General features: G+C 41.9%; 4 protein-coding genes, 1 long non-coding RNA gene and 2 other non-coding genes across 10 annotated transcripts; 2 read left to right on the top strand and 5 right to left on the bottom strand.

Annotated features, from left to right (window-relative positions):
* Positions 1–629: 629 nt before the first annotated feature.
* On the bottom strand, positions 630–1,725 carry LOC117137916 (lambda-crystallin). The gene is made up of 2 exons (XM_033299662.1): positions 1,301–1,725; positions 630–1,244 (listed from the first exon to the last, which is right to left on the bottom strand). The coding sequence occupies exons 1-2, from the start codon at positions 1,709–1,711 to the stop codon at positions 708–710; spliced, it is 948 nt and encodes a 315-aa protein (XP_033155553.1). The 5' UTR covers positions 1,712–1,725; the 3' UTR covers positions 630–707.
* Positions 1,726–8,071: 6,346 nt separating this feature from the next.
* On the bottom strand, positions 8,072–10,974 carry LOC117137800. The gene is made up of 12 exons (XR_004459169.1): positions 10,824–10,974; positions 10,554–10,616; positions 10,274–10,330; positions 10,037–10,089; positions 9,797–9,854; positions 9,568–9,625; positions 9,331–9,385; positions 9,103–9,159; positions 8,835–8,886; positions 8,583–8,649; positions 8,338–8,401; positions 8,072–8,159 (listed from the first exon to the last, which is right to left on the bottom strand). It is a non-coding gene; the product is annotated as an uncharacterized LOC117137800 (long non-coding RNA).
* On the bottom strand, positions 10,154–10,237 carry LOC117138784. The gene has a single exon (XR_004459284.1). It is a non-coding gene; the product is annotated as a small nucleolar RNA Me28S-Cm3227 (small nucleolar RNA).
* On the bottom strand, positions 10,403–10,484 carry LOC117138783. The gene has a single exon (XR_004459283.1). It is a non-coding gene; the product is annotated as a small nucleolar RNA Me28S-Cm3227 (small nucleolar RNA).
* Positions 10,975–11,264: 290 nt separating the features above from the next.
* LOC117137219 (rRNA N6-adenosine-methyltransferase ZCCHC4) lies at positions 11,265–12,905 on the top strand. The gene is made up of 3 exons (XM_033298574.1): positions 11,265–11,725; positions 11,777–11,965; positions 12,024–12,905. The coding sequence occupies exons 1-3, from the start codon at positions 11,331–11,333 to the stop codon at positions 12,751–12,753; spliced, it is 1,314 nt and encodes a 437-aa protein (XP_033154465.1). The 5' UTR covers positions 11,265–11,330; the 3' UTR covers positions 12,754–12,905.
* Positions 12,906–13,179: 274 nt separating this feature from the next.
* On the bottom strand, positions 13,180–13,800 carry LOC117137222 (protein transport protein Sec61 subunit beta). The gene is made up of 3 exons (XM_033298575.1): positions 13,671–13,800; positions 13,403–13,614; positions 13,180–13,325 (listed from the first exon to the last, which is right to left on the bottom strand). Exons 1-3 carry the CDS (start codon positions 13,671–13,673, stop codon positions 13,238–13,240), a joined length of 303 nt encoding a protein of 100 aa, XP_033154466.1. The 5' UTR covers positions 13,674–13,800; the 3' UTR covers positions 13,180–13,237.
* Positions 13,801–14,422: 622 nt separating this feature from the next.
* On the top strand, positions 14,423–25,699 carry LOC117137609. 4 transcript variants are annotated; one of them, XM_033299132.1, is made up of 9 exons: positions 14,423–14,710; positions 14,785–15,099; positions 15,168–15,482; positions 15,542–15,685; positions 15,767–16,018; positions 16,128–21,116; positions 21,208–21,267; positions 21,387–24,961; positions 25,026–25,699. In XM_033299132.1, the coding sequence occupies exons 1-9, from the start codon at positions 14,662–14,664 to the stop codon at positions 25,428–25,430; spliced, it is 10,104 nt and encodes a 3,367-aa protein (XP_033155023.1). In that variant the 5' UTR covers positions 14,423–14,661; the 3' UTR covers positions 25,431–25,699. The 4 variants fall into 4 exon arrangements, with proteins under 4 accessions (XP_033155023.1, XP_033155022.1, XP_033155024.1 ...); XM_033299131.1 differs by having other exon boundaries at positions 21,205–21,267; XM_033299133.1 differs by having other exon boundaries at positions 14,424–14,710; positions 16,128–19,001; positions 21,205–21,267.
* The last annotated feature ends 119 nt before the right edge of the window (positions 25,700–25,818 follow it).

Raw genomic sequence — 25,818 nt, 5'->3', positions numbered from 1 at the left:
TACTTGGCATTGAAATACGGCCCAGACGCGACATTTTAATTAAGATGCTTTCTGGCAGTTAAGTGCAATCAGATAAAGAGTTTTTAAAAATGCATATATTCATTAATATATAGATTATGCTGCATTATGTGAATAAGCGCTGATTGCTTATACACACACGAAGTTTTATCATAAAAATGTTATAATTATTTTAAGGCAGGTACTGTTTTGATTTTGCCAAATAAGAAATTTTATTAAAATGAAAATCGCATCGCCATTCCTAATCTTTTACTAGTATTTGCACTTAGACAAAAGACCTCTAAATCCCCGTATTTAAAGCAATTGCAAGAGTGCTGCAAACAACAAATCCGGCGCTCAAATAAAGATTTTTCACTTAAGCAGCTCTCAGTTCGAGGAAAATTCTCTAGCGCCCGAATGAAAAATGAGTTAGGGCCGCCAGCATTCATCAAGCCAAGTGCCGAAATGGGGAAAATTGTAATGGGAAAACTAAGAAAAGCGTCGAGGGCGAGAATGCCGAAGCGGAAATGTGACACGTTGTACTTGAATGCTTCGCCTGGAAAAGCGTTTCCGGTTGCCGCAAAAATTAATTTCATTAATGCACGAAACTGGAGCTGGAGAAGCGAGCCAAGGAGGAGTAAGACTACGCAGGGCCATTAAGTTGGCTCGCAGTTTATTCAGGGAACATCACAAACGCAGCAATTAATATCCTATTCAAACTGCTTCTTCAGCTTGGCCAGCTGGATGAGGAATTCATCACGAACGGCCCGCCTCTCGTCGAGTTTCTCCAACGACACCAGCTGCTCGCACTGCCGTGCAATCTCCGCCAGCGTTTCCCGATCCTCCTGGGTATTCGGGGTCTCTCCATAGGTGGCACTCACCGCGGAGATTTCCCCGCCAAAACGCTGGAAGTAGTCAGCGACACCACCAGGCGCATTTAGATGTGCTGTCTCCAGGGATCCAAGTAAGGCATATCGCAATCCCAATCCCTGGCTAAGAACTCGATCCACATCGGCCACGCTGAGGATACCGGAGCCCACCAGGCGCCACACCTCGTTCAGGATGGCATACTGAATCCGATTGGTGGCGAAGCCCTGAATCTCTCTTTTTAAAGTTACCGGACGTTGGCCCAGGCTGAGCATTAGGTCACGGGTTCGCTCCACCGCACTCGGGGATGTCCAGGGAGCTGGAACAATCTCTACCAGGGGTATAAAGTAGGGCGGATTCAGTGGATGAGCCACTAGCATCTGTTTAAATACAAAGCATTTAACTAAGTCCAGGGTAAGAATTGAACTTGACCCACCTGTTGCCTCTTTTTAAGCCCCTCGCTGTACAGCGAAGGCATGAAGGTGCTCGTGGAACTGGCCACCACTGTCTGCTCCTCCAGCAGCTCATCCAACTGGGAGTACAGCCTCTTCTTCAGTTTCAAAACTTCGGGAACACACTCCTGTATGTGCACCGCCTCCCTGGTTAGTTCCTCTAGTCGAGTGGTGACCCCGATCAGGGCAAACTGCTCCGAGGCCCGTATATTGCCCCGCAATGCGCCCTTCTCCTCCAGACGATGCAGATCCTTGTCCAGTTCCTGCAGCGCAGTGGCCAACTGGCTCTCCAGGATGTCATACAGCTGGACACGATAGCCAGCTGCCGCGAAGAGCATCGCCCACGCCCTGCCGATCAGTCCACTGCCCACGATCCCAATCTTTGGGCTGCTCATTTCGAACTGTCATCGCGCAGCGTTCCTAATGTACGAGTAAGTGGTCTGGATCAGAACGGAACTGCAGATTTATCGCCATCGGTTCAAGTTCAGCCCACAATCACATCAGTCATGCGCCATTGTGCCCCACTATTGATAATAAATTGTTTATTTATGAACGTACACTGCGAAAAGGGCCGTTAACCCTTTCAAATGTGCAAATTTTAATTTAATTTTCAAATCAGAACTATTTAATATACTAAAATCTTCGCTTTATAAAGATGTAAAAAAAACTATTTGATTGCTTTTGTTCTGGTTCTGAATTTAAATATTTATAGCTTAACCAAATATTTATATATTCCTTTAGTTTTTTTTTATAAAGCTTTAATTTTATTGGGGTGGTCTTCTCTTGCTCCTTATGGCCTCCATGACTTGAATGAAAAGTTTCACAGTGCCCAAGTGTTCGGTGTTGGTTGAATTGGTATCCCAGAATGTAAAGCGGAATTCAAATAAGCCCTCTGGAAAAGGTGGAAGTATATCAGATCCCAGAATTCCATCTCGTGTGCTTAGGTGACCCTGAAGTTACAAATATAAGCAAGTAATTCTCTCTTGCAGGAAGCTTAGCATCAAAATTACGGAAAATGGACAGGAGTGGTTAACGTTGGTATATTGTTTAAACAATTTCCAAACGATTAGGGCGTAGGGAAAGTAGCTTCTCTTTTCGACCACCTCGCAAAATCCAAACTTTACGTCGATAAGAAATGGCTGGAACTGGTTGCTGTAATCCTTTTTAAGGACCTGAACGCGAATCTGCAGGCAAAGGCTGAAGTATCGAGTTGTATCTTGAATTCAGAACTTACCATTGGGCGTACTATGGGCATAAACAAATCGCAGTCCATGTTGACCATCGCCACATTCCAATTGATGGCCTTTAAGCGACATGAAACATTTTTTAACCGCAGCGGATTTTCTCTGCAATCCACCTTTTTCAGCTTGTAAATCATCTGAGACTCCAGCTAATAATTAATAGGTAAGTTAATATCTATACCGAAAATTTAGAACGAAAACTCACTACTTGCCACATGAGGCAACTGCAAAGAATCACCAGTAACGTAATTTTCATCGTTCTATGTGCCACTGAATTTAAAAAACTCCAAGTTATACCTTTCCTCAGAATTAAATGAGTCTGTATATAATCTGTTTATAATTGTTGTGTGGAATGATCCAATCATTTGAACTTTATCTTGTTTGAAATCATAAAGCATGAGTGTTCAATACTAGCTAACATGAATGTTTGGACTTGCAGATACCTGTTACTCTATTAGCCAGCTTCAAAATTAAATTTAATTATTAAAAAATAGGTATAATATCGTTGCATTACTTTAACTATGGAATGTAAATGGTAACAGTCTTAATGCTTCCATTTCCTTGTTAATTAAATAGACCCACCAAAGTTATCATATTAAAGCAACAGATAATTAGTAGCAGTAGTTTCTCGAGTCCTTACCCTGAAGCGCTTTTAGGCCAGATTCGAGCTGAGATTGCACAAAGGAAAACCCTTTGAAGTCTCGACAAATTTAATAATTAATTTCGGCTCACATTTACTCGTATTGTTTCGGTTCAAGTGCGCTGTCCACCAGGCACCCCGCCACCCCCAACACCCCTTCACCCTGCCATTTACAGTCTCATTAAATTTAATTGCTTATCAACTTTGAAGGCTCTGTGAAATTCTCGGCAGCCCATTAATTGATAATCCCATATTTTGTGATTTATTAAAGCATAAGCTTTCCCTTTCAGCGATAAGGATGGGCACATATATGTATGTACATATATACTGAGAGGTGGGAGTGTGACATGCCGCCCAGCTGACAAAAGCCTGCATGTAATACTTTTATGCATATTTCGCGCATATTTTTCTGACATTGTAAGTGGCTGAGGCTGCCAGCAATAAATTATTGAATAAGCACTGCGAACAACAACTACAGCACAGCGCCAAAGAAGCCCGGCAGAGGAAGAGACAGCAGCAGAGGCGCTGGAATGGTGGACTGGAGTTGTGGGACGACGAAGTCTCGTTTTCATATGTAAACCACATTAATCATACGCCCCGTTTGCGTTTTCATTTACGCCACTGACATGCGAGTGGTAAAAAAAAGAGAGAGAAAAATGCAAACGAATGAATAACAACAGCAATAACAGGAGCCGTACAATCGGAGTCGGAATCGGAATCGGAAAAGCGGTTGGGCGTAGAGGATCCGATCCATATCCCCAGACGAAACTGTTAGGCAGCCGGGTTAAATCAGCCATGAAATGCCATCTACACTATGGCAAGCCATAAAAATAATTCAACAAAGGGCCAGCCAGAAATATTTATACACATTGAGAGACTCGCATTTCACTTCATTGCATTTAAATGCTTGTTAATAAAAATGGAAAACGGAAATCAATGCCAGATGCAAAAGGAGAGCCGTTCAAAAGCGTTTGCGTTCACGTTTACGCTTACAATTGCTGGTTTCCCCTTTTTCCTTGTGGCCAAGTGCTCAATGGAGAGGAAGGCAAAAGGTAAAAAATTAATCCGAATTTCGATACGCCAATTAAGCGGCATATTTTATTTACTTGCCATTTATTGATATTTATTGGGAAATTTAAAAGGGAAATCCGTAACTGGTTTCAAAGCCTATCCAAATGTACATTTACCTTATTTATTCGCAATTTTAGGGCTTCACTTGCATTTACTCGTTATTGTAATAAAATGGCGCCACTTGCAGGTGCTCCACATTCGAAACTAATTAAATTAGAAATGCCCAGGTCACCTTAAAGCCAAAGGATCCTCGCTGCTCCAGCTGCATCCCCCGACGCCAATCAAATGCGGTCAACTGTCACAGGAGCAGAAATCAAAATCACCAACAAAAAAGTTAAAACAGCTGTAGTAGCATTGGCAGCCGCTACAAAAAAAGGCAACCTCAAAATCAATTAATTTTATTGGCCATCTTCCCTCGCCCAGAAAATCCATCCGTGTGCGGAAAACAGAAATGTCATTGTGGTGAAAAACTATTTCCCAAACAGAGTGCAATCCTCCGTTTATTTCGACCTTTTTTTCGTCCTGTCACTTTCGGCGAGGGTATTATGGTTCAGCATCTCTAACGGCCTTGTAATAAATTAAATCGGTTTAAAGTGATTATTTCAGAAACTATTTTGTACATTCGAATGGCAGACGAAAGGGAATGGGTTTATAAATTCGATTTTCAAGAGGTGAATCTTTAGTTTTAAACTTATCTAACTCTATTTCAAATCCTTAACTTAAATTATGTGTTTTATTTTAGGCTTTAAAAATCTGTTATAAAATATTTTCTATGCGAATGTGCTTCGTACAAATACAATACGGAAGATAAAGATACTTTTCACACCATACTTCTATGCACCTTTTAAAATGGTTTTAAAACCCTCTAAATTTCTTTGATGGAAGGGTATTGCAGCTTCGTGGAGCAAAGACAGAGCCACTTGTCCCTATTTTTTATATCCTTTGTCATTGGGCAGCATCTAAATCTGAGTCTATCTCGTCTCTGACATTGACAAAAGTGCAAAGGATTAAAAGTTGTACACGGAGCCGAACAAAAGCCATTGAGAGGTAACCACATAGATACACACGTTCGTACACCCCGCCGGATTTTATACACTATTTTTTTTTACAGCCTCACTGAGGAATTGAAGTCACGTAGTTTGTGTGCAAATTTTTTGCCGCTGCGTTCACAGGGGGAAATTGGTCGTGTCCGTGTTCCGTGTCCGTGTTCCATGTCCGTGTGCGCAGCGGTCCCTTTTTTGATTTGGTTATGTTGCTAAATTTAATTCTTGCTTAGCCGCCGCACTCTCTGATTAAATTTTGCCTCCGACACTTACGTGATTTCAATGCGTAATTTATGCCAATAAGCCGTAGTCGAGGCCATATGGACTGGCCAACCCGAAACCCGGAGTCTGGCAAACTTTTAATTAGTTTAGTGTCACTGGAAAGGCCTGGTTGGGCAGGACCCCATTGCATTGGTAGGGTATTTGTTTTGAGGAGGTGCCAAGTGGCAAACACACTCGGGTATTCAGAGATTTGAGACTCCGAGATTTAGTGCAGATCCTGCAGATAACCGCGCTCACGTGTTAATGTCTGTTTGCTCGCCTCGAATCGCCTGAATGCCATGTGTGTCGTGGGCTTTCCTCTGGCTTAGATTGTAATCGGGATCCGGATCCGTTGCCTTGGCCACACTTGTCACCCGGCCACCGAGATTTGTCCTTTGGTCCTGTGAACCCCACCGCCTCTCTCTCTGACCCCGAGTGTCCACCCCCCCATTTTGCCATCCAATTAACTTGATGTCGTCGCAGTTGCTCCGTTCCGAGGTGAAAAGTCGCAGCCAAATCAAATGTGCCGAAGCGGGGAAAAGTCGCGTGCCTGTCAACAAAGAGAAATCTCTGCCAGTGTAGGTCCTGGCAAAAAGCGGCCAAAGTTTGCCTTTGAATACTCTTCGCAGGACACGGAATGGGGAAAGTGAGCGCTCGAGTCCTGCGAGTGGAATCTTCAAAGGGATTCCCCTTTCAGAGAGTTATATTACGTGAGTAACCCAGTTTTCCCAATGGTCTTTTAAGTCAGTTTAATGAAACGGGAGGAAATTTATATGGATTGCAGGAAATGACTTTATAATATAAGGGGTATATTTCTGAAAGATATTATATGAGATGTATATTGAAACAAGATATCAGTGCTCCTTAAATTACATACATTATTAGAAACCATAAACTTATCAAGGCTCGAGAGAAATCTTCCCCATCGTTTTTTAATGTTCAAACTACCTTCTAAGCTAATAGGACAACAATAGGGCATACGATTTTCAATATCTTCCGGAAATAAATGCACCTCCCTCATTGCTTCTGGCTTTGTTTGTCCTTCTGGCTCTTTGCCGTTCGTTTGCTGGCGTTCAGCCCAATTTAATAGTTTTTCGATTTGTTGAAAAGCGAATGCCAAAGCACAGAAAATAAATTGTCACAGAAATGCCGGCCAACTTGAGCTGTTCGCCTGATGCTCCCCAGTTAACCGCAAAAACCAGGGCCAGAGATCCGATGACAGAAGACAGAGCCCAGAACCAAGACAGGCAGAAAGGCAAAGTTTCCTGCAGGAGCCACTCGATGCGGAGCTCCTTGGCCTTATCTCTATCAGTTTCGGGAGCAAAAAAGCGCAGCGATGTCCTTGTCGTCACATATCGAGTGCAAAAAGTTCGACGACTTGGCGCGTCCGTCGATGACACCCAGTACTTCCTGCCAGTTTTCAGCAAACCACCAGGAACACTGAGAAAAATTGTTGCCATACTTGCCAGACCAAGAGAATTATACAACTCAAAATAAAAACTCAACATCACATTCCTTAAAGTTTAATACAAACTATATTGCATTCCATAAGTTGATTTATGTCTAAATGGTTCTGCCAACTCTTATTACAGTGCACACAAAACAACCCGTTGAAAATCTTTTCTTCTCCACTAAAGTCTCAAGTGAAGTTGTAAATAATGTGGTCATGATGGGGAAGTGGGAAGTATTCAATTGAATTCATAGCGTTTTGATGGCACAACCCTCGTTCCCCCGAGATAATTATCAACTTAATAAAAAACCAACTAACTGTCATTTAAAATGCCCCATAAAATCGCATAAAAGCGCATAAAGTGCCCGGCACACATCGTTCTCGCTGCAACTCGTTGTAAATATGCTCGTGCTCGACATGCACTCAATGAATGAAATGTGTGCACAATGTTGAAAATAGTTGTGACCCCGCCACCCCCTTCGCACTCCACAAAGTGGGGGAGTTTCCTTTTGCTGCTCACGTTGTTGTTGTTGTTGCTCATACGGCTGGCGGGGCAGGCGACTTCCGCTTATGTGGACAGCACTACAGCATGATAAATTGATGTTTGCCGCCCTTAAAAATGCAATGAAATATGGGAGACACCGGGGAAGGCTAGTGGGAATGGGAAAATTGCAAGGCGGCGCAAGTGCCGAGAAAAGTGAGTTCGGAAAATCATCCCACAAATCGGAATGCTCTCTTTATGTTAATATTTGTGTACAGATAAATAAATATCAAAAAGTAACGACCAAACATTCAAACTGAATGTTTTACAGCAGGCAGCTTTTGCAGTGAAGCACAACGGCGCTGCCACCTCGTACAAAAATTTCCTAAAGCTTCCGTTTCAGTACGGCAGATGCCGCTCCATAGAATAAAATTCTACAAACAGATGGCGCCCTCAATTGTACAAAATCAGTGAATAAAATTATATAAAATTGAGCAGTCAAAAATCAATTTAAAACCATAATTATACATTTACACAACCCCCAACTAGAAATATACATTTTAGTTTTTGTATTTGATTTCAATAGTCATTTATTTGCATTTGTATTATAGAATAATATATTCAGTTTGTTTTTGTAGATAATATTGTAGATAAACCTGCAAAGATAAAGAAAAAACCAAATTAGTTTTCATTCAAAAATGCTTCGCTCTTCTGATATATGAATAATTTTATCAGTTGGGGAAATCTCTTATACAGCATTGATTTGCTCAGTAAAAATTCGGACTTTTTTTTCATCCTTTCAAATAACTGTGTATAATATTTAATTTTAGTTACCTTTTCAAAAAGACGTAAGTTACTACCAACATACTCGATCAGTTGCCTTTGTGCGTAAAGAAGTCTGCAATAAGAAATATTTAAATTAGAAATATGAATATAAATGTTAAAAATATTCCAAATTTGAAATGATGTATCAGTTGGGGAAAAATGACTTAACAAACAGCATGGCTTTATCTCAGTCTAAAACCACGGACGGTATTGTCTTTATTTCAAACACATAGTTAAAATTTTTATTTATTTACCTTTTCATTTAAGAAGTTATGATTCCATCCATCAATTATAGTTTTGATCGATATTTCAAAAGGAAACCTGCAACAGAAATAAAATTACGATTAGCATACTGATTTTTAAGTGTCATCAAGCATAAATTTGAAATTAATAATCAGTTGGGGAAAGAAGACATAAAATGTCAGCATGATTTTACTTTGTATAAATTCCACGGACGGAAATTATCATCATTCTAAATAAATAACTAAAAAATATTGTTAATTTACCTTTATAGTTCTGAAGAATGTCCAGTTTTTTTTGTGATATAAGACATACTATCTGTAATTATAGAGAAATAGGTTTGGTTAGTTGCATATATAAAATATATAAGATTCAATTTTATTTGTAAAGCGTTTATTTCAGACAGGGAAAGTGAACAGCACGGTTGTTTTAGGGTTCTACTCAGAAGAGGGAATCCTGAGATAGGAAAATATCATCATATGCAACGCTTATCAAAAAAAAATTCGTATCTAAGAAATATTTATGTCTGCTTACCTTAAGTATGTTCGGTTCTCCAATGATCTTCATTGAGCATCTGGGTCTAGATCATTTCTAAAATGCAAAGAATTATTCGTTGTTAATAATATGATTAAAAACCATTAAATTAATAAAAATGAAATGCTATATCAGCTTCGAAAAGTTTGTAACATGTGTGTTTCTAATGAACTATACTAGAAGTAACATCATATAAACAATGTGTGTGAAATTTTGAAGAAAACCTACCATCTTAGGACGATCTTGACCATAAGTCCCTCGAGAAAAACAAAGCGGCACAGGTCTGTAAAAAAGTTTTTTTTAATAATGACTTCTAATAGGTTTTTACATACAAATTGGTGCTTTGTTTTTATGAATCAGAAAAATATATCCGCATTTACCACTCAGTAGAACGAAAGTTAATAGATAAAGGTATTCATCATTTAAACTAGTGCAGCATATTACAAAATTTGATTTAAATCTTACCTTAATTGCTTTTCACAAATGAATTCAGCTTATTTCAGCATGATGTCTCTTTTGGAATCTGCAAAAGATAAACAGAGTTAGCAAATCAAAAAGTACTCATTAAAGTTATTTATTTAAAGTGAATTTCAGTTGCAAAATTTGCAGCCATTTAGATTTAATCACAAAAGTCGTACGGTAATTACTTTCATCAATAAAAAAATTTACAAACAAAATATACAAGTTTTCTTACCTTATGTTACGATTGATCCATTACATTATTTTCCATGTATCTGATGGATGATCTGTATCTGTAAATATACATTTGGATTAGTGATATGTTCCAATAAAATAAATGTTTGCTACTTGAAAATCTAATCAGTTACTATTAAATAGCAGCCTTGGGGTTTAATATCACGGATATCAAACGGTAATTACTTATCATCAATTAAACTGATTTAAGTGTATATATAGCTATTTAATTTTAACTTACCTCGTGATAAATCAATTGCCATGGAAGAACTTTCACGAAATCGTCACATTATTCTGAAAAAAACGAAATCTTAGGTTAGGTCTGCAATTTCATTTTTATTCATAGAAATTATTATTTAATGGGTTTCAGAATCCTTTTGGTTTAATTTTAAGTTGTGAATCAACAGCACTTTGTTCAGATTAAACTTATCATCAGAGAATTCTTTTTTAAAACATAATTTAGTCACATTTATCTTACCTCGATCACATTTTGCCAAAATGCTTTAAGAAAAATGGCGGCTCTTGTCTGGCATAGCTAAAAATAAATATAAAAAAAACTAGGGTTAATTTGTACTCTTTTTCTGTTTTCTAAACTTATACATTTATGATTTTATCAGAATCCTTTTGGTTTAATTTTAAGTTGTAAATCAACAGCACTTTGTTCAGATTGAACTTATCATCAGAAAAAAAAATGTCTCAATTATGAATGCATGGAAGTCTCATTCATAAATATGTGTTAGAAAGAGAAGACTACATACCATCGCGTGCAATGCCGGCTGTCCCACTCTCTTTTCACCGCTCGCCACGTGTTTTCTCACATTCTAGAACAAAAAAATGAGAGCTTAGTTATTTGCTTCGCACAATTGCATTTGAAAGCAATTCAGTTATTACATTTAGTTTATCAGTTGGCCGTTCTTATTCTTTCCACAGGAAAAGAATGCCAAATCTTGCGACTTGGCACTCGACTCTTCAGAAAAAGAACAATCATCAAGTAACTAATAAATTCACGCATTTTAATGTTCACTTACTTTTAATCCATTAATTGCAGTTGCATAAGATTGATATTTTAGCTTTTCTTTGTTTTAAAATGCATGACCACATGGCCTTGCATTAGAGTACACATTTTAGGGCTTTTCTTTCAAACACACCACTACTCTTCAAGAAATTTTCAATTAAAAGATATTTTTCTGGTTGCACGTTGCTTTTATAGATTTTTGTGATATTAGTGAGACCAGAGGATGTAAGGCGCAATTTCCATTAAGTTATCTATACAAGTATCGAATAGTGTATGGCGTTGCCCCATTTGTAAATCAATCGAATATAAATTAATGTATAATAATTTAAATAAAACAACTAAAATAGTGTACTTATTTGCACAAAACTACCTAGGAATGGCATATTTCAAAAAAATCGCATTGTTTTATTGATTAAATAAAAGTTGAATGTTTACATTTTGAATACTGCCGGAACTCACTCTTCTTCTTCCACGGTTTGTTGACAGTGTGACGTTCGCGATAAATAAACGTTTTTGCAGAATGTTTAATAATAAAAGCGATAAGCTTCTGCTCGAAATGGAGGAAGACGATGCTGCTTCCGAGGATCAGCACCCCCGCTGCGAGCATGGACCCACGGTTTTGTTCTACCGACAATCCCAACTTCCCGGGCAGGGATATTATGCATGTTCAGCCCATCGCGACTCAAAACTCTGCAATTATCACCTGCCAGCGGATCAATGGAAGGGACAGACCTCCAGGACGGCGCTCACCAAAAGAGACTATCCCTTGACATGCAGAAAAACAGATAATCCCGCCATTTGTGATCCCACACTAAGCCTTACAGCGCTTTCCCAGGACAAAGTCAATGCCCAATATTTTTTTGATGAAGCTGCACTCAACTTCTTGGCCAATCAGTGTGAGCATATAGGAGCTAGGTGGGTAAATTCACCAATTTATATAAGGCCTTACTGATCTCGCTATGTTAGCAAGGTAATCTGCATGGGCGCACCACGTCTACACTTCCATCTGCGACACAAACTGCAAAGTTTTCTGCTGGATCTGGATGAGAGATTTGCCGAGTATCTGGGTCCTGAAGAATTCTGTCTCTACAATATGTGCAATAATCACTTCTTTTACGATCGAACGCCCTTTGAAAAGTTTCTGGCAGATACCAGGTAATATATTTGTTCTTATGTAATGGTAACCGCAATTATAAAATGTCTCAATTGTCAGTTCCGATCAACTTGTGATAGTAACAGATCCTCCATTTGGCTGTCGCACTGAACTGATTTCCCACACCCTGCGCAGCCTCAGAAAACTGCATAATCAAATCAACCGATTGCCATCCACTCCACTGTCCATATTCTGGATATATCCCTATTATTCAGCTAACCACATCAGGCAGGAAATGCCTGAGCTTGAAATGTGTGATTACAGGATCAATTACACTAATCATCTTAGATATACGAATGTGGGCAAGCAGAGTCGGTTTTGTGGATCACCCGTGCGGCTATTCACCAACGTGCCAATGCGATTGCTTCAATTGCCCCCTGAAGAGGGCTATAAGTACTGCCAGAAATGCGATTGTTACACGGCCAAGGAGAACCTGCACTGCAACCGCTGCGGAAAGTGCCCCTCGGTGAATGGCCAAACCTACAAACACTGCGAGTCCTGCGATGCCTGCGTGAAACCCAACTATGTGCATTGCTCCGACTGTAGAAGGTGCACGCAGAAGGAGGGTCACAACTGCTCCTTCTACCAGACCAACCAACACTGCTGGCTGTGCGGCCAGAAGGGTCATATCGAAACCAAGTGCCCAAACTTTCACAAGAGAAAGACGAACTATACCAATGGCTGCCTTTTGTGCGGCAAACGAAATCACAGGGAAAAGCGATGCTCGTACCGCACAAAGTACTTCAGGGAACAGTGCTTTATGAACGAAACAACAATTCAGTGTCTTTAAGATACACAATGGCATTTCTTTATATACATAGGGGCACTTTGGACTATATGCATTGTAGTTCATAAGAACATCACTCCATGGATGAAACCTTCACTCCCATCCATAAACACCAGGCCACACATTTGTTTAATACAAAATTTATTTGTTCTTAACACTTTTCGTTGAATGTCTTACAAGTTCTTGAATTGCAACGGCTGCGCGCGGAATTTCTGATGCACATGACCACGATAAATTGTGGAATGAATTCTCAGCCCGCCGGATGAACGAACGGATTGGGGGAAAACGATTAAATTTTGAAAATATGCATTACGTTTAAACAGGTCTTTAACTTAAGCTTAGGTATAATTAATTTCATGTGGAAACACACCAATGCCTCAACAAGCGGAATGGATCTCTTCTTATCACGCCGCAAAAGAAATGATGACGTCGACATTGTTCACGCTCGTTGAGGTGAAAGTATTTTATTGGCTACGAAATGCATGGCTTAAGAACGATTGTATTTGCCCCAGATGTGCAGCATGAAGACGGAAGCGATGAAGAGCAGCGACATGACCAGCACGGGCACGGGACCACTGCAGCATGAATAATATTGGTAAAGTCTCATTAGCACTGGGCCTTCAATATAAATATAGCCGAGTTATTCACTTACACCTTGATACCGGGCGAGTCGTCCGTGTAGAAACGCCACATGCCACCAGTTCCGGCTCCGCCGGGAGCACGACTCCGGGCCGCTGTGGTGCTGGTGGTGGTCTTGCGCTGCTTCAGGGTGCTGCCGCCTCCGGATCCGGCGCTACGTGGCGCCGACAATTTGCTGGGGGAGCGCGATCCGCTGCCCACGGACGTTGAACTGGCTGGAGCGGGCTGGCAAATGCATTTTAATTAGTTGCCGCACTCAATTGCCATCTAGTTTAACTCACCATTTTGGTCTATTTGTTCCTCTGGACCGACTGACCTGGAAAATATGAACGGACGAAGTGGAATCTGAACGTGAATCTGAATCTGACGTGCTCGGCTTCGTGTCGCTTCGTCTTTTTTCGTTCCACGTCACTTTGGTGGTGGTACCGCTGGCGATAGGTCGTGACGCTGGGGTGACAGCTATCGGGCACCTAGACAGCTGGAGATGACAGGCTAAGGCAAATTAACTATCGGCTACTTTGGCTCAAAAATGAACTAGTAAAAAAACAAAGAAATAATATATTCAAGTTATGAATTTAATAGAAAGCAAAATAGGCTGAAAATATTAATTTTACAAAATCAATTGCACATATTGACAATTTAAATGAATCCTAGTAATATAATTGGGTATTAATATAATAAAATAAAATAAATGCTATTATTCTTGATTTCACTTGATTTAATTATATACTGAGTGAATTGCGAATAAAACTTAATCACTCATTTAATGGATAGAAATCAATGAAATCGATTTTGATAGCGTTAATGTGCAACCTTGCATGGAAGTTATTTTTAGATTTTAGCTGGGCAAGCGCAATTTTCTTGGCGCGCACCAGACAATTCGTAAATAATATTTTGGCTAAGTTTGTATGGGTTCGAATGCGAATCACTAACAAATATTATGTGACTTAAGCACCATGTATTGAATATTGTTAATCGGAACGGCCACACCGAAGCGCGGGCTCACTAAACGCTTTTGACATTTTTGCACATCTGCACAACGTTCACGTTAATTGCAGCGGCATCATCTTTGCTGGATTTCAAAGGCATTTTTTGCAGTGAAAAGAACAAAAAAGTGCTTGCATTTGTGGACTAATGGGTATATAAGGTCCTTCTGCTAAAGGAATGCCAAGTCATACAAACTTTTTGAGATTCCCCTTAATGGAAATAGATAAGACGCGGCGCAGTTGAAAGATTGCAAATTTACCGACCGACGCACATGAAAAGTAAAGTATGGAGGACATTGAATATTTAGACGAGTACAAGGACTTGGTGCTGCCAGGTGCGTGATTTCCGATTAAAATGCTATAAATACACTTCTAATGTGAATTGTCTGTGTACTTTGCGCGCGCACAGGGATTAAGTCGAGTGCTCCGCCAGCATCTGCCGGCGTTCCGCGGCAGCGTCGCATTTCATCGGACTCGAGCAGCTCGTCGTCGATTGATGCGGACATTTTCCAGAAGCTCTTCCATGGCAAGTACCTCGACGACGAACTGCTTAAGGAGGGCTCTGGCTCCAAGTCGCAGGACAGACGTCGACGCCCCCCATCTTCATCCTCCAGCGACGAGTCCAACGATGCCTTGGAAGCCCTCTTCTGCGGAAAGAGCAGCCAGTCGAAGCTAAGCAAGAGGCGCGAACGGTATGAGTCGTTCGATTCGGTGGACGACCTTGGTGGGCATTTCGGAATGGTTTCAATTACGCTTTTTATCAATCACATTTTATTTTATTCCTACACTTAGGCGAAGCCCTAATGCGTCCATCACACAGGCTGACCGTACCGAAGCCCAGTACCTCTCAGGCAGGTTCCAAAAAGTCACAAGATGCCATCCCACACAGAAGCATCAGCAATAGCAGCAGCGGCAACATTGCCATGTCATCTGGGCATACTTTTGCAAGTCCTAAAAACAAGAAAACCAATTCTGTGGCCAACAAGACAGCAGTATCTGCAAATGGTGATAAAGGGACTTCCAGCAAAAACAAGACGGTGACCATTGTAAAGCCCCAAAAAAAAGATCTAAGGCCTTCGCGGCTTGAACCCAAAACAGATCCGTTAAGTAAGTTCGATATTCTGCTACATATCTGGCTGTGCATAACCACTTCGTATTTTTCATAGCTTTGGGTAACTTATACGGGGACTCAGACAGCGATTCGTCCTATGAGTATGAATCGGACTTTTACGGCGATCAAGACTCCGATGAAGAGGATGAGCCGGTGATCGACATTTCAACGGACACAAGCAGGACCACATCGGTGGCGGGTAAGTCAGCGTTATTAACTAGTTGATACTGCCAACCCTCTGATAATATTCATAATATGTAAACACACATAAACCGTGTAGACACTGTGACACCTGTTGTTTCCGACGACGAGGGCCAGGAGCCGCAGAGTGAGCTGAATCAGCGTCCTGAGAATGATAAGGAGTCTTTTTTGAGCAGCACCTACGAACGCCTGCAGTCGTATTTGAGTAATCTCAGTTCCGCCGAGGCGCCGCCAATCTATAAGAAACAGAATAGTGCGAGAAAATCCCGCTCCAACGAAAAGAAACCCTCTTCTTTCCAACAGGTTAAGCATGCTAATGAGCGAACAGCGGGTAAGTGTGCACTAACGTCCATTGGGGCGTCCATTTCTGAGCGCCCCTGTGAACCCTTACCTCTGCTACACCCTTACATTTGTAACTTTTTCTGCTTTTTGTTTCGCAGCCAGTGACAAAGAGGCTAATAAAAAGGAGCGGGATTTGGAGCCACCGGAAGCGAGCAGCTGTGCGAAATCCTCGGCCAGCAAGGCCAGCGGTAGTCGCAAGCTGTATGAAGTAGATAACAATGCCACGCTTGAGGCTGTGGAGCGCATGAGTCTCGACCTGGCCGAGCAAATCTTGAAGATCGATGTGGAGCGATCTTACGAGTTCGAAAAGCGGTCTGGCTCAAAGTCGCGTAGCTTATCCAGATCTAAGATTCCAGCAGATTCTAGCACCTCGCAAATGGATCACGTGCGAAAACTAACCTACTCGAGCGAAAGACTTGATCAACCAGAACCCTTGGGCACCCAGTTGCGTCGGTCGAAGAGCGAGTCCTTACCAAAGCGAGGACGCCCTCGTGGCCAAAAGCAGCGTAAGATCCGTGCAGCAACCACGGAGGAAAAAAGTCCTAATGTCCGGGATGGGGAAGGAGAGCCAGTCAAAAGAAAACGCGGAAGGCCTCGCAAAATTATTCCAAAAGAGGAGCCTACGACAGCAGAGACTGCAAATCCAATTGAAAGCTTGAACACAAATGTCCCTCTCTCAATAGACACGAGCAAAGGAAACCCGGAAACGGAGAGGGTTAATTTGGAAGTGCCAACAAAACAAGATGAACCAATTAGCGAGTTGGACAATGCCAAAGAGCTCACAGGATCTACCAATTTATCCCAGGATGATATTAAAATGGCGTCAAGTCACCAAGAAACGGATCAGAAATGTGCTCCGGACAGGGTTGCGCTGGATAAATCTGAGTCCGCGCCAAAGGTCGAACAAGAACCTCATTGTAAAGTGGATACACCTACTGAAACATTTAATACTGCACTTGACGAAAGCAAAGTATCCGAAAGTGCAAAAAATCATATTAAATCGGAAGATAAAGGTTTATCTTCGGATAAGGAGAAAACTCAGAAGGAATCTCGCAATGGCAATTCGAAGGAGACAAATGATAATGAAAACTCGGTTAAAGTTACTAATGAAGTTGAATTACCAGTTGACATGGCTGAAGCCAAGGCAGTATCCGGAAATATTCTTGAGGAAGGCGATTCCCAACTTGCTGAGGATTTTAAATTGGCTGAAGAGATCTTAGCCGCTGAGGTTGGTAAGGGAGTTGAAGCCAACGAGGTACCAGTGACATCTGTGCAAGGAGAACAAAATCCAGTCATTGAAATTGTTAAAGAGTTAGAGCAAGAAACCATTCCACCAAACCATGAAAACCAATCTTCAGTTGAAGACCAAACTTTAGCTGATGAAGAAAATCCAGTGGAAAACCAGTCTCCAGTTAAGGAACCATCCTCTAGTAAGGATGAACCACCTGCAGAAGAACACTCCCCAGGTCCTGACCAAACACCTGTAGCGAAAAATAAACAGCATGACAAAGAACACAATGAAGCTTCCCAAGCCGAATCTTTGCCTGGTTCTGATGATCCATCAAGCTCAGGCACTCCATCCAATAAACAAAATCATTCCTCCCCAGCTAATACCCCCAAGAAATCGAAAGAAATTGAAGCTTTGCAAAGTTCGGTGCCCCGAAGAGCTCTTAGGTCTGATAAAGCAACTCCTCAAAACCAAAGGGAAAGTCGGTCAAAGCGGACACTGAAATCAGAGCTCACACTACTTATGGATGATACAATGAGACGAAGCAGTCCAAGACTAGGAAGGTCGCCAGCGGAAAGTCATTCCTCACAAGAACGCTCTCCGATGGAAAAGAAAGTGACAGTCTCCAAGTTGGCCAAAGATTTAATAACAATAGAAAAGGCAAAAGTGATAGAGCTAAAGTCGCTACCTGATGCGTCTGAAACTATGGATGTAAAGATAACCAAAACCACTACAGCTTCAGATACTTCCATACTGACCATACTAACTGATGAAAATCCTAGCTCCAGTAAGACTGAACAGAAGAAGTTGAAGGGTAAAGCGTTGAAGGTAAAAAAGATGAGTAGTACAGAAGTTAAGAAGGCAATATCAGATTCCAATGAAGACATACCTTCTTCTTCTTCCATAAAGTGTGTTGATTCCAGCGAATCGGAGCCGAAAGACGAAAAGGAGGAGATCTTATGTCCAAAACCGCCAATAGATTGTACCAACACGGATTTAGAACAATCTACGGCTATTGAAACTGATACCGAACAAGTTGAGGAAAAACGATCAAATCGCAGAAAATCACGCAGGATTCGAAATGAAAAATTCAAAACTGAAACGGACACACTTTCCGATCATTCGGATGTAAAGAAAGCTGAGAAAGTGCCATTGGAGACTCAGCAAAGTGATCCTGTCACTGCTAAGAAAGAGCGAAACTCCGGCAGATTAAGTCGTAAGGAAAAGTCTGTTATTAATGCGGACAAATCCGAAAAGGACGAAAGCCCGTCCTCCAAATCTCAGTCCACTGAAAGAACACTACTTTTAAATGAAAATCCTTCTAAAAAGGATAAAAAAACAGAGCAATCTGATAACACAAACGAAGCAGTAGTGGGTCCAATTGACAAGACGGAAACGTCAAAAAGCAGAAATATAATCGATAAAAAAAGTAATAAAAGTTCTGACAGTGTAATGCAACCGAGTGACAGGCTAAACCATAAGGAGTCAGCTTCTATAAAATTATCATCAAAATCCAGTCCCGAAAAAATCATGCAAGATCAGGATAAGAAATTGGATGCATTAAACGATGGCGGAGACTCGGATCCAACTATAAAAGATACCGGCGAGGACAGTAGACAGACTGATAAGGAACATGAAGAGAATAATACCAAACATGAGGAAGAGGGCACTGAGCCTATTTCAAAAGACTCTTCACAGGATTCAGCCAAACCCAGACTTTCGAAAACAAAGTCCAGAAACAAGGGTAAGAAAAACGAAAAGAAGACTAATGATAGTATTGCTGTATCTGATATAGAAGGTGCTTTCGGCACAGAAACCGTTCAAGCTACATGTTCTACATCTTCAGAGGCAGGGAAAAAGGACATGGTTAAATCTGATGAAACAAACGAGGAAGCAAACTTATCTGAAACAAAAATAGATCACGAGAATAAATTGGATGCAGTAATCGAAGGCGGAGACTTGGATCCAAATATAAGAGATACCGTGGAGAACCGTAGACAGATTAATAAGAAACGCAAAAAAGACGACACTAAAAATTATGAAGAGACAATTTTGAATACAGATGAAACAAAATATTCTTCAGGAAAGGACTCGGAGAATATTTCAAAACACTTTTCACAGGATTCATCTAAACTAAAACCCTCAAAAGCGAAGTCCAGAAACAAGCGTAAGAAAAGCGAACAGAAACCTAGTGATGGTATTGCTGAATCTGATATAGAAGGTGCTTTGGACGTTAACGCAGAAACCGTTCAAGCTACATGTTCTACATCTTCACAGTCCAATAAAAAAGACATGGTTAAATCTGGTGAAAAAAGCGAGGAACCAAACTTATCTGAAACAGAAATAGGAAGAATAAGGAAACGTAGGCAGGCTGTTACCATTGAGAATACCAAAGATGATTTTCAGATTACTCCGCAAAATGAAAACCAGAGCATTGCCGGTTTCAATTCTGAGGAACAGGTACCACGGCCAGAAAGTGTTGACTCCTCCGATACTCCGATTATGAAAATACCGACGAAAACTTACCTAATGTGTACAAAACACAAAACATCGCTATTGACCGCCTCAGAAGATCCTGATACTGTCCCTGAGCAACAGAAGTTGATCACCACAACAAAAGGCGACTCTAATACTGTGAGTGATGTATTGACCACAGAGGCGCCTGATCTAGATGATGCCAATAATTTGGAAACCAGTTCGTCGCAGGATCCCAAAGAACATGGATTTTCTGATAAAACTTTGACAGATAATTCCGATATCATTCCTTCATGTACAAAAAAGTCGCAGATTGTTGTTCCTACTACTCCAACAAAAAGCAGCGATCAAACCAACAGCTTTATAACGCCCAATAGATCAGTGAAATCCAAAGGAAATGCTTCCAAAGAGACTAAAAAATCAGATTGTAGCTTTGAGGAAAGTCAGAAAGCAGCTTCTGAATCCTCGGCTTCTAAAGAACAAAAAGAACTCAGGACTCCTACAGCATCCTGTCGAAAGCTGCGGGTGTTAATAAAAAGAACTCCCACCTCCAATTTGCCTACAAATTCAAGGAAGTCTATATTTAAGAAATCTTCCACGAAGTCGAAGCGATTGTCTAAAATTCTCGAGATCATGGAAAAAAGGCCATCTAGTGAGCAATGTGATAATAAGCCGCTAGTTTCTTCAGATGAAATTAATCCTGACTCTGATCCTGTTGCTGCAGAATCGTTACCCGTTGCAATTCTTCATGATTCTGATAGGGATCTTGAAACAAACAAAATCCAAAATGAAGAAGTTTTTGAGGATACGGAAGTGGCGTCTGCTGAAGAAACAGATAATAAATCGAAAAAGAAAGAGGACGATCACGAATTGGAAGTAAATGACATTTTCGCAGCGAGTGAAAATCGTATCACAGACGATTCAACTAAGGACGCCTCATTAAACAAGGCAACAGATAGTGATGTTTTGCAGGAAACAAAGGACCAATTATCTAACTCGTTAATTAATGCGATTCAAGACGAGGATACCCCAATAAAGAAGTTGCCCGAAGAGGAAGTTCCTAATGATAAAACCGCCAAAGATGAATCTGAAAAACAGGAAATCTTAAAAGATCTAGAATCGGATAATGCGCCGTTAGAAGAGGCTTCTGCTCCAACAGCGAAAGCCGCCGAGGAGGTGGACCTTTACATAAAGGATAAGTCTAATGTTAAATCGGTTGTTGCCGAACCAGAAACTGATGTAACAGATGACGAGTTCCTCGTCCAAAGCCCAATTCCGAACTCATCGGAAACAACAAGTGTCACGGATGATCCCGAACCCAGTACATCCAGCATGGTGAAGCGCAGCTTGCGCAAGCGGGAAGCGGATTCTTCACAGCCAGATGGTTAATAGCTTGCCCAATAATTACAATTTTTTCCAGTACATTTGCAAATCTTACAAATATTTTCTTTCTCATCCCCTTTTTTATTTAGAAGCTGCTAAACGAAAGCAACGCCAAGATGTGGAAAAGTCGTTAACTGGCAAAAAGAAACCAGGTGAGTCTACAATTAGGCCCATGGTTCATTATTCACGTTTACTGACATCAAAACCCTATAATGCTTTCGATTTTGGTAATTGGATCTACTATCTATCCTATCTATGTACTTAATTACAGCTCGACGCCGACAACTCGCTGAGGTAGAAGAACGAGCATCCCATAAACGCTCAAAGACGGAGTTAGAAGCCAAGTCCACTGTCCAGGGCAAATATATCTCTATTATTGGCAATGAGACTATCATGTCATCCACAACAGCGCCTATTAGGGATACCAAAAGCGAGGCGGCCAGCACATCTCCATCTGCACGGAAACCGGCGGTACAGGAATCCAAGCACGTCGAAACCACTAAGCATATCATCCTAGGACCACCAGGCAAAAAGCTTCTTCATTTGGATAGTCCAGCCGCGGAAGTCAAGAAGCCCATGGTGCAAACTCTGCTGAGTTCCACTCTAAGTCTTCAAAAACCTTCGACAGTAGAAGATGGTAGTCCACTGAAAATAAGGAAATCCGTGAAAAAGTCGATTGCCGATGAAAACATTGACGGGGATCAGTCGATCTTGAGCAGTTCCTCTGTGCTTAATAAGAATACGTCTGCTGTTGCTCCAAGAAAGGTAAATATATCCGTCTCCCTGTTGCAATCGAAGGACACTCAAGTGGGAACAACTGCATCGTCATCCAAGACACCAATATTGACAAAAAAGGAAAAATTTAAAACACAGAAATCGACTAAGAAATCGGAGGACAATACGAAAACGGAGAGCAAGAAAAAATCTTTAGTACAAGGCCCTCAAATGAAAACACAAAAATCCGAGGAGGGTCTATCGGGGCCGAAAATTCTAAATAAATCCCTAAAATCGGAAACCGAATTCTCAAAGAAAACGGTTTCCGCAGTAACAGGCCGGAAACAAATTGGGCAACTGGAGGTTTCGAAGAAACTGGAAAGCAGAAAGTCGGAGGGGTCTTTACTAGAATCAAATCCTCGGAAAAAGCAATCCCAAGTCCAACGGATAAGTAAAATGGATAGTAGAAAATCTGAAGGAACATCTTTAACTCAACCAGAAGTCTCGAAGTCTGAAACTGCTTTGAAAGCAGCATTGCCCAAGGAAGCTGAGTTCCCAGTGCAAGACGCAGAAATCGAGAAAATGTCCAAAGGTCGCGTACACCAAAATGCGGTGAAAAACACCAAAACGGAACAACCCAAATCGAAGACCAAGACTGAGGTCCGTTCCCTGGAAGCTGAGGCTGCTATTGATCCAATGGACTCGATGAACTTTCAATCGGATGTATCTGATATCCGCGCAACATTTTCCGAACCCCAAAGAATCTTCAATATGTCAGGTCACATGCCCCGAGCTATCAGCAGCAACAGATCACTGGCACCTACACCAACTCCTGACAGGCAACGAAATGCTTCTAAGGAGCGATTTACGCCTGTTTCGGACCAAAAAAAACCAATCAGGGAATCACAGACTTTATCGAAGCGTCGTGCACGAGGTGGAAGGAACCAGCCACTTGTTTCAAAAAGAAAAGCGGGTGAAGCGGAAGAATCGGAAGACGGTACAGCGGTGACCAATCCCAAGAGACCCAGAGAGATGCATGAAGAGGACCACCCACAACAGAATGATCATGTCCAAGAACCTGCATTCGCGGCGTTCCCAGTGAAAATAACAGCTGCTTCTTCTGTTACTCACCAAGTAGTGCATTCTACGGGTAATACAGTTCCTCAAATTGTTAATCCCCGCAAGCTTTGCGTGAAAATAAATCGAAGGCCCTATAATAAGTGGCTTCGGAGCACCCAGGAGAGGAATATAGAACAAGAAGGATCATTACCACTGCTTGGTGAAACCTCAGAAACGGATTCAGCGGGAGAGTCAATGGCAGAATCAATGCTGCAATCCCAAGTAGAGTCGGAGCCTGTTATTCAGCCACTGCCTGCATCCGATCCCGATTCTTGTCCAGCGCAGGCCTCAGATGTTCAAGTAAGGGAAAGCTCAGCTCAACTTGCTCCCATTGCAGCTAGTGTTTCACCGGCAGTTAACGATTCATCGACATCAACCGCTTTAGACATCACACCCGAAAATGCACACACAGCTAAGACAACCTTGAAGACTGGTATCTGTTCATTGACTGAACAACATCTTCCTGACGACCCAACGTTGCTGGAAAGTTCCAAGAATGTTGCAGAACCGCGGAAGCTACAAACGTTTCAAGCCAAATGCTTGCCTGTGCCAATTCCAGAGGTAAAGTCAGAGCCCGAAGATATCATGGATGAACATTCACCTAATGAACCCATGCCTATGGTTGCTGCAGCACCAGCAACACCTCAACCACATGCGATTACGGAGGACCCTGGGCCCCTCACTATTCAAGTCAACACCTTGGGTGTTTCCACTTCATCTAGGCCGCCTGAGTTAAACTCAATTCCCTCCGCCAGTGACCCTGACGGAAACCCCAATACCATTGGGCAGACCAAGATGTTCTCCTTTCTCTACCCGAAACGTTACAAGCAAGCCTATGACGACGTGGGTCTAGACTTTTGCTGTCCAAATCTCGATGGACCAATGCGGGCTATTGATTTTACACGATTGCATTCGAAGGCTGAGGTACCAGTGCTGGAAGTCCCGCAGTTCCTTGTTATAACCACCAAGTTCATCTCTAAGGCGGATAAGAATATGCCAAGTAAAGTGCGGGCAAAGCTGGAATTACTGGGCAGGTCGAAAGAACGGGATTCTCGTAAACTGACCCCGACGGCTACCACTCCGACTGGTGATCCCGCCGGTCCTTCATCCTTTTCACCTGCTCCTGCTTCGGTTGGTCCGGCAACTCAACCGTTTCCATCGATTATACAGAATTTGCTATCGGCTCCCATACCTGCTCCAAGTCCATTTAATCATCCCACAACCGTGGACCCATCCACTTCCACTCCCGTAGTTCCAGGCAGTTCCTCTTCCACTACCATTTCGGCGACCTTGGATTCAATAAGCAAACAGTTGCCACGTGGCACAAAACTGATCAAGAAGTCAGTGCAACAAGTGACTACCATTCCCTCATTAGCCGGCACCTCGATGGTACTCAATGCGTCCCCGTCCTTTATTCAGTTACCCCCGATTTGCCCCAACGACAAGCAGCGCGTGGAGCTGCAGGCGAGGGTTCAAATGTTTGACTTGGTGCTCCAGACCCTCAGCCGACGGGCAGCCAACTTATCAGTGGCCGAGCGACAGCGTACCATTGAGGAGATCGTAAGGACCAGCTCCTTAATGGCCATCGACGTGGATGTGGGTACAAAGCTTTTGGAAAACTATGTACATTACTTAAATAAGGCTACCAGCGCAATGACTCCTCTAACCCCGGCCCAAATCAACTCGAGTTTAGGCGCTTCCACCAGCTCGTCGCTTTCCAAAAGCATAGCCTCTTCCGACACCCCACAACAAGGGAAGAAAATACCTGCGGCCCATGTCCAACAGCGGAGTTCTCTCCCCGCTACCACCATGCCCCTTTACGATGCGGACAGGAACACAATTGGCTTTCCGTATAGCTGCTCGAAATCGACGGCAGGACGAAAGTCTTCATATGCTGCCAATAGCACGCCTGTAAGAGCCTCCACATCCCAAGCAGCAGCAGCAGCGCTAGGAAAGGTTCAGCCAAGATCCACGCTGGGGATCCCGAAAAGTGTTCGGGAAGACGCTAGTCAGGTAGTTATTTTTTACGACAAATATTTACGTAGTCATTCATAAACAATTTATTCCTCCTAAACAGTTCGTTAATCTAAACACAACAGTGTGTATGCCAGCACCAAGGACGAATGCCAAGAAAAAAACAGGGACATCGGGCCCTCTAAAGTCGATTAATTCTTCACCAGCTGTGCAGAAGCCGGCGCTGTGCAAACAGAAGACGGCGCCGGCAAGGACTCTGGCCAAGAGCACAGCACGAGCGAAATCAACAGCGTCTTTAAGTGCAGTGTTGGGTGAGACTCCTGCTGACGAATTCGTATCCCCCGCAGGAATGAGTCTGAGTACCACCGGAAATCCGAATGTGTTCATCATAAGCCACGCGGGGCAGCAAGAGGAAAGCATCCTACCGGACTCCAATAGCAGCGTGGGGCACATGGAAACGACGGAGATCAAGGGCGAGCTTGATGATTCCGCGGAGATTATTATATAGCAGGGCAAAGACTATAAACCAGTTGGAAAGTATTCTAAGTTACTTTAGCACAGTTAATTAAGAGTTAATTATTTCGTTGAACGCAAGATCATAATTGTGTAATTCTAAAATGAAGAATTTGTTAAACCTTTCAGTACGTAATTTTTTTTTGGAAATAAATGGTTACATATTTTATTCAGTGTGGGATTTTCAAGTGAATATTCTAGAGTAATCATTGCATATTTATTAAGTATCCAAATAAAATATAAATAAAACATTCTAAAACTTAAGCGATGTTTTTATATACATAAGCCAAAACGCATAAATCATGGAAAATAAGAAACAAGAAAAATGCATATTGTTCGAAGCTTTTGGAGCCATTGGCGAAATCTGAAAGCTCTTGTGAAAT

The sequence above is a fragment of the Drosophila mauritiana genome, chromosome 2R (genome assembly GCF_004382145.1).
Source record: "Drosophila mauritiana strain mau12 chromosome 2R, ASM438214v1, whole genome shotgun sequence".
In the NCBI taxonomy this organism is placed as follows: domain Eukaryota; kingdom Metazoa; phylum Arthropoda; class Insecta; order Diptera; family Drosophilidae; genus Drosophila; species Drosophila mauritiana.
Note: the sequence above shows the minus strand (reverse complement) of the source record. Positions and strands in the feature narration are given on the sequence as shown.

What these genes read in the sequence shown, in the direction of transcription:
- LOC117137609 (XM_033299131.1), top strand. Translation starts at nt 14,662, where the DNA reads ATGGAGGACATTGAATATTTAGACGAGTACAAGGACTTGGTGCTGCCA. An exon ending in GGATTCTTCACAGCCAGATG is followed by an intron (nt 21,117 to 21,204) that starts GTTAATAGCTTG and finishes TTTTTTATTTAG; the next exon opens with AAGCTGCTAAACGAAAGCAA. An exon ending in AACTGGCAAAAAGAAACCAG is followed by an intron (nt 21,268 to 21,386) that starts GTGAGTCTACAA and finishes ACTTAATTACAG; the next exon opens with CTCGACGCCGACAACTCGCT.
- LOC117137222 (XM_033298575.1), bottom strand. An exon ending in GACTCGCCCGGTATCAAGGT is followed by an intron (nt 13,326 to 13,402) that starts GTAAGTGAATAA and finishes TTCATGCTGCAG; the next exon opens with TGGTCCCGTGCCCGTGCTGG.
- LOC117137219 (XM_033298574.1), top strand. Translation starts at nt 11,331, where the DNA reads ATGTTTAATAATAAAAGCGATAAGCTTCTGCTCGAAATGGAGGAAGAC. An exon ending in TGTGAGCATATAGGAGCTAG is followed by an intron (nt 11,726 to 11,776) that starts GTGGGTAAATTC and finishes TCGCTATGTTAG; the next exon opens with CAAGGTAATCTGCATGGGCG. An exon ending in AAGTTTCTGGCAGATACCAG is followed by an intron (nt 11,966 to 12,023) that starts GTAATATATTTG and finishes CTCAATTGTCAG; the next exon opens with TTCCGATCAACTTGTGATAG.
- LOC117137916 (XM_033299662.1), bottom strand. Translation starts at nt 1,711, where the DNA reads ATGAGCAGCCCAAAGATTGGGATCGTGGGCAGTGGACTGATCGGCAGG. An exon ending in GGCTTAAAAAGAGGCAACAG is followed by an intron (nt 1,245 to 1,300) that starts GTGGGTCAAGTT and finishes GTATTTAAACAG; the next exon opens with ATGCTAGTGGCTCATCCACT.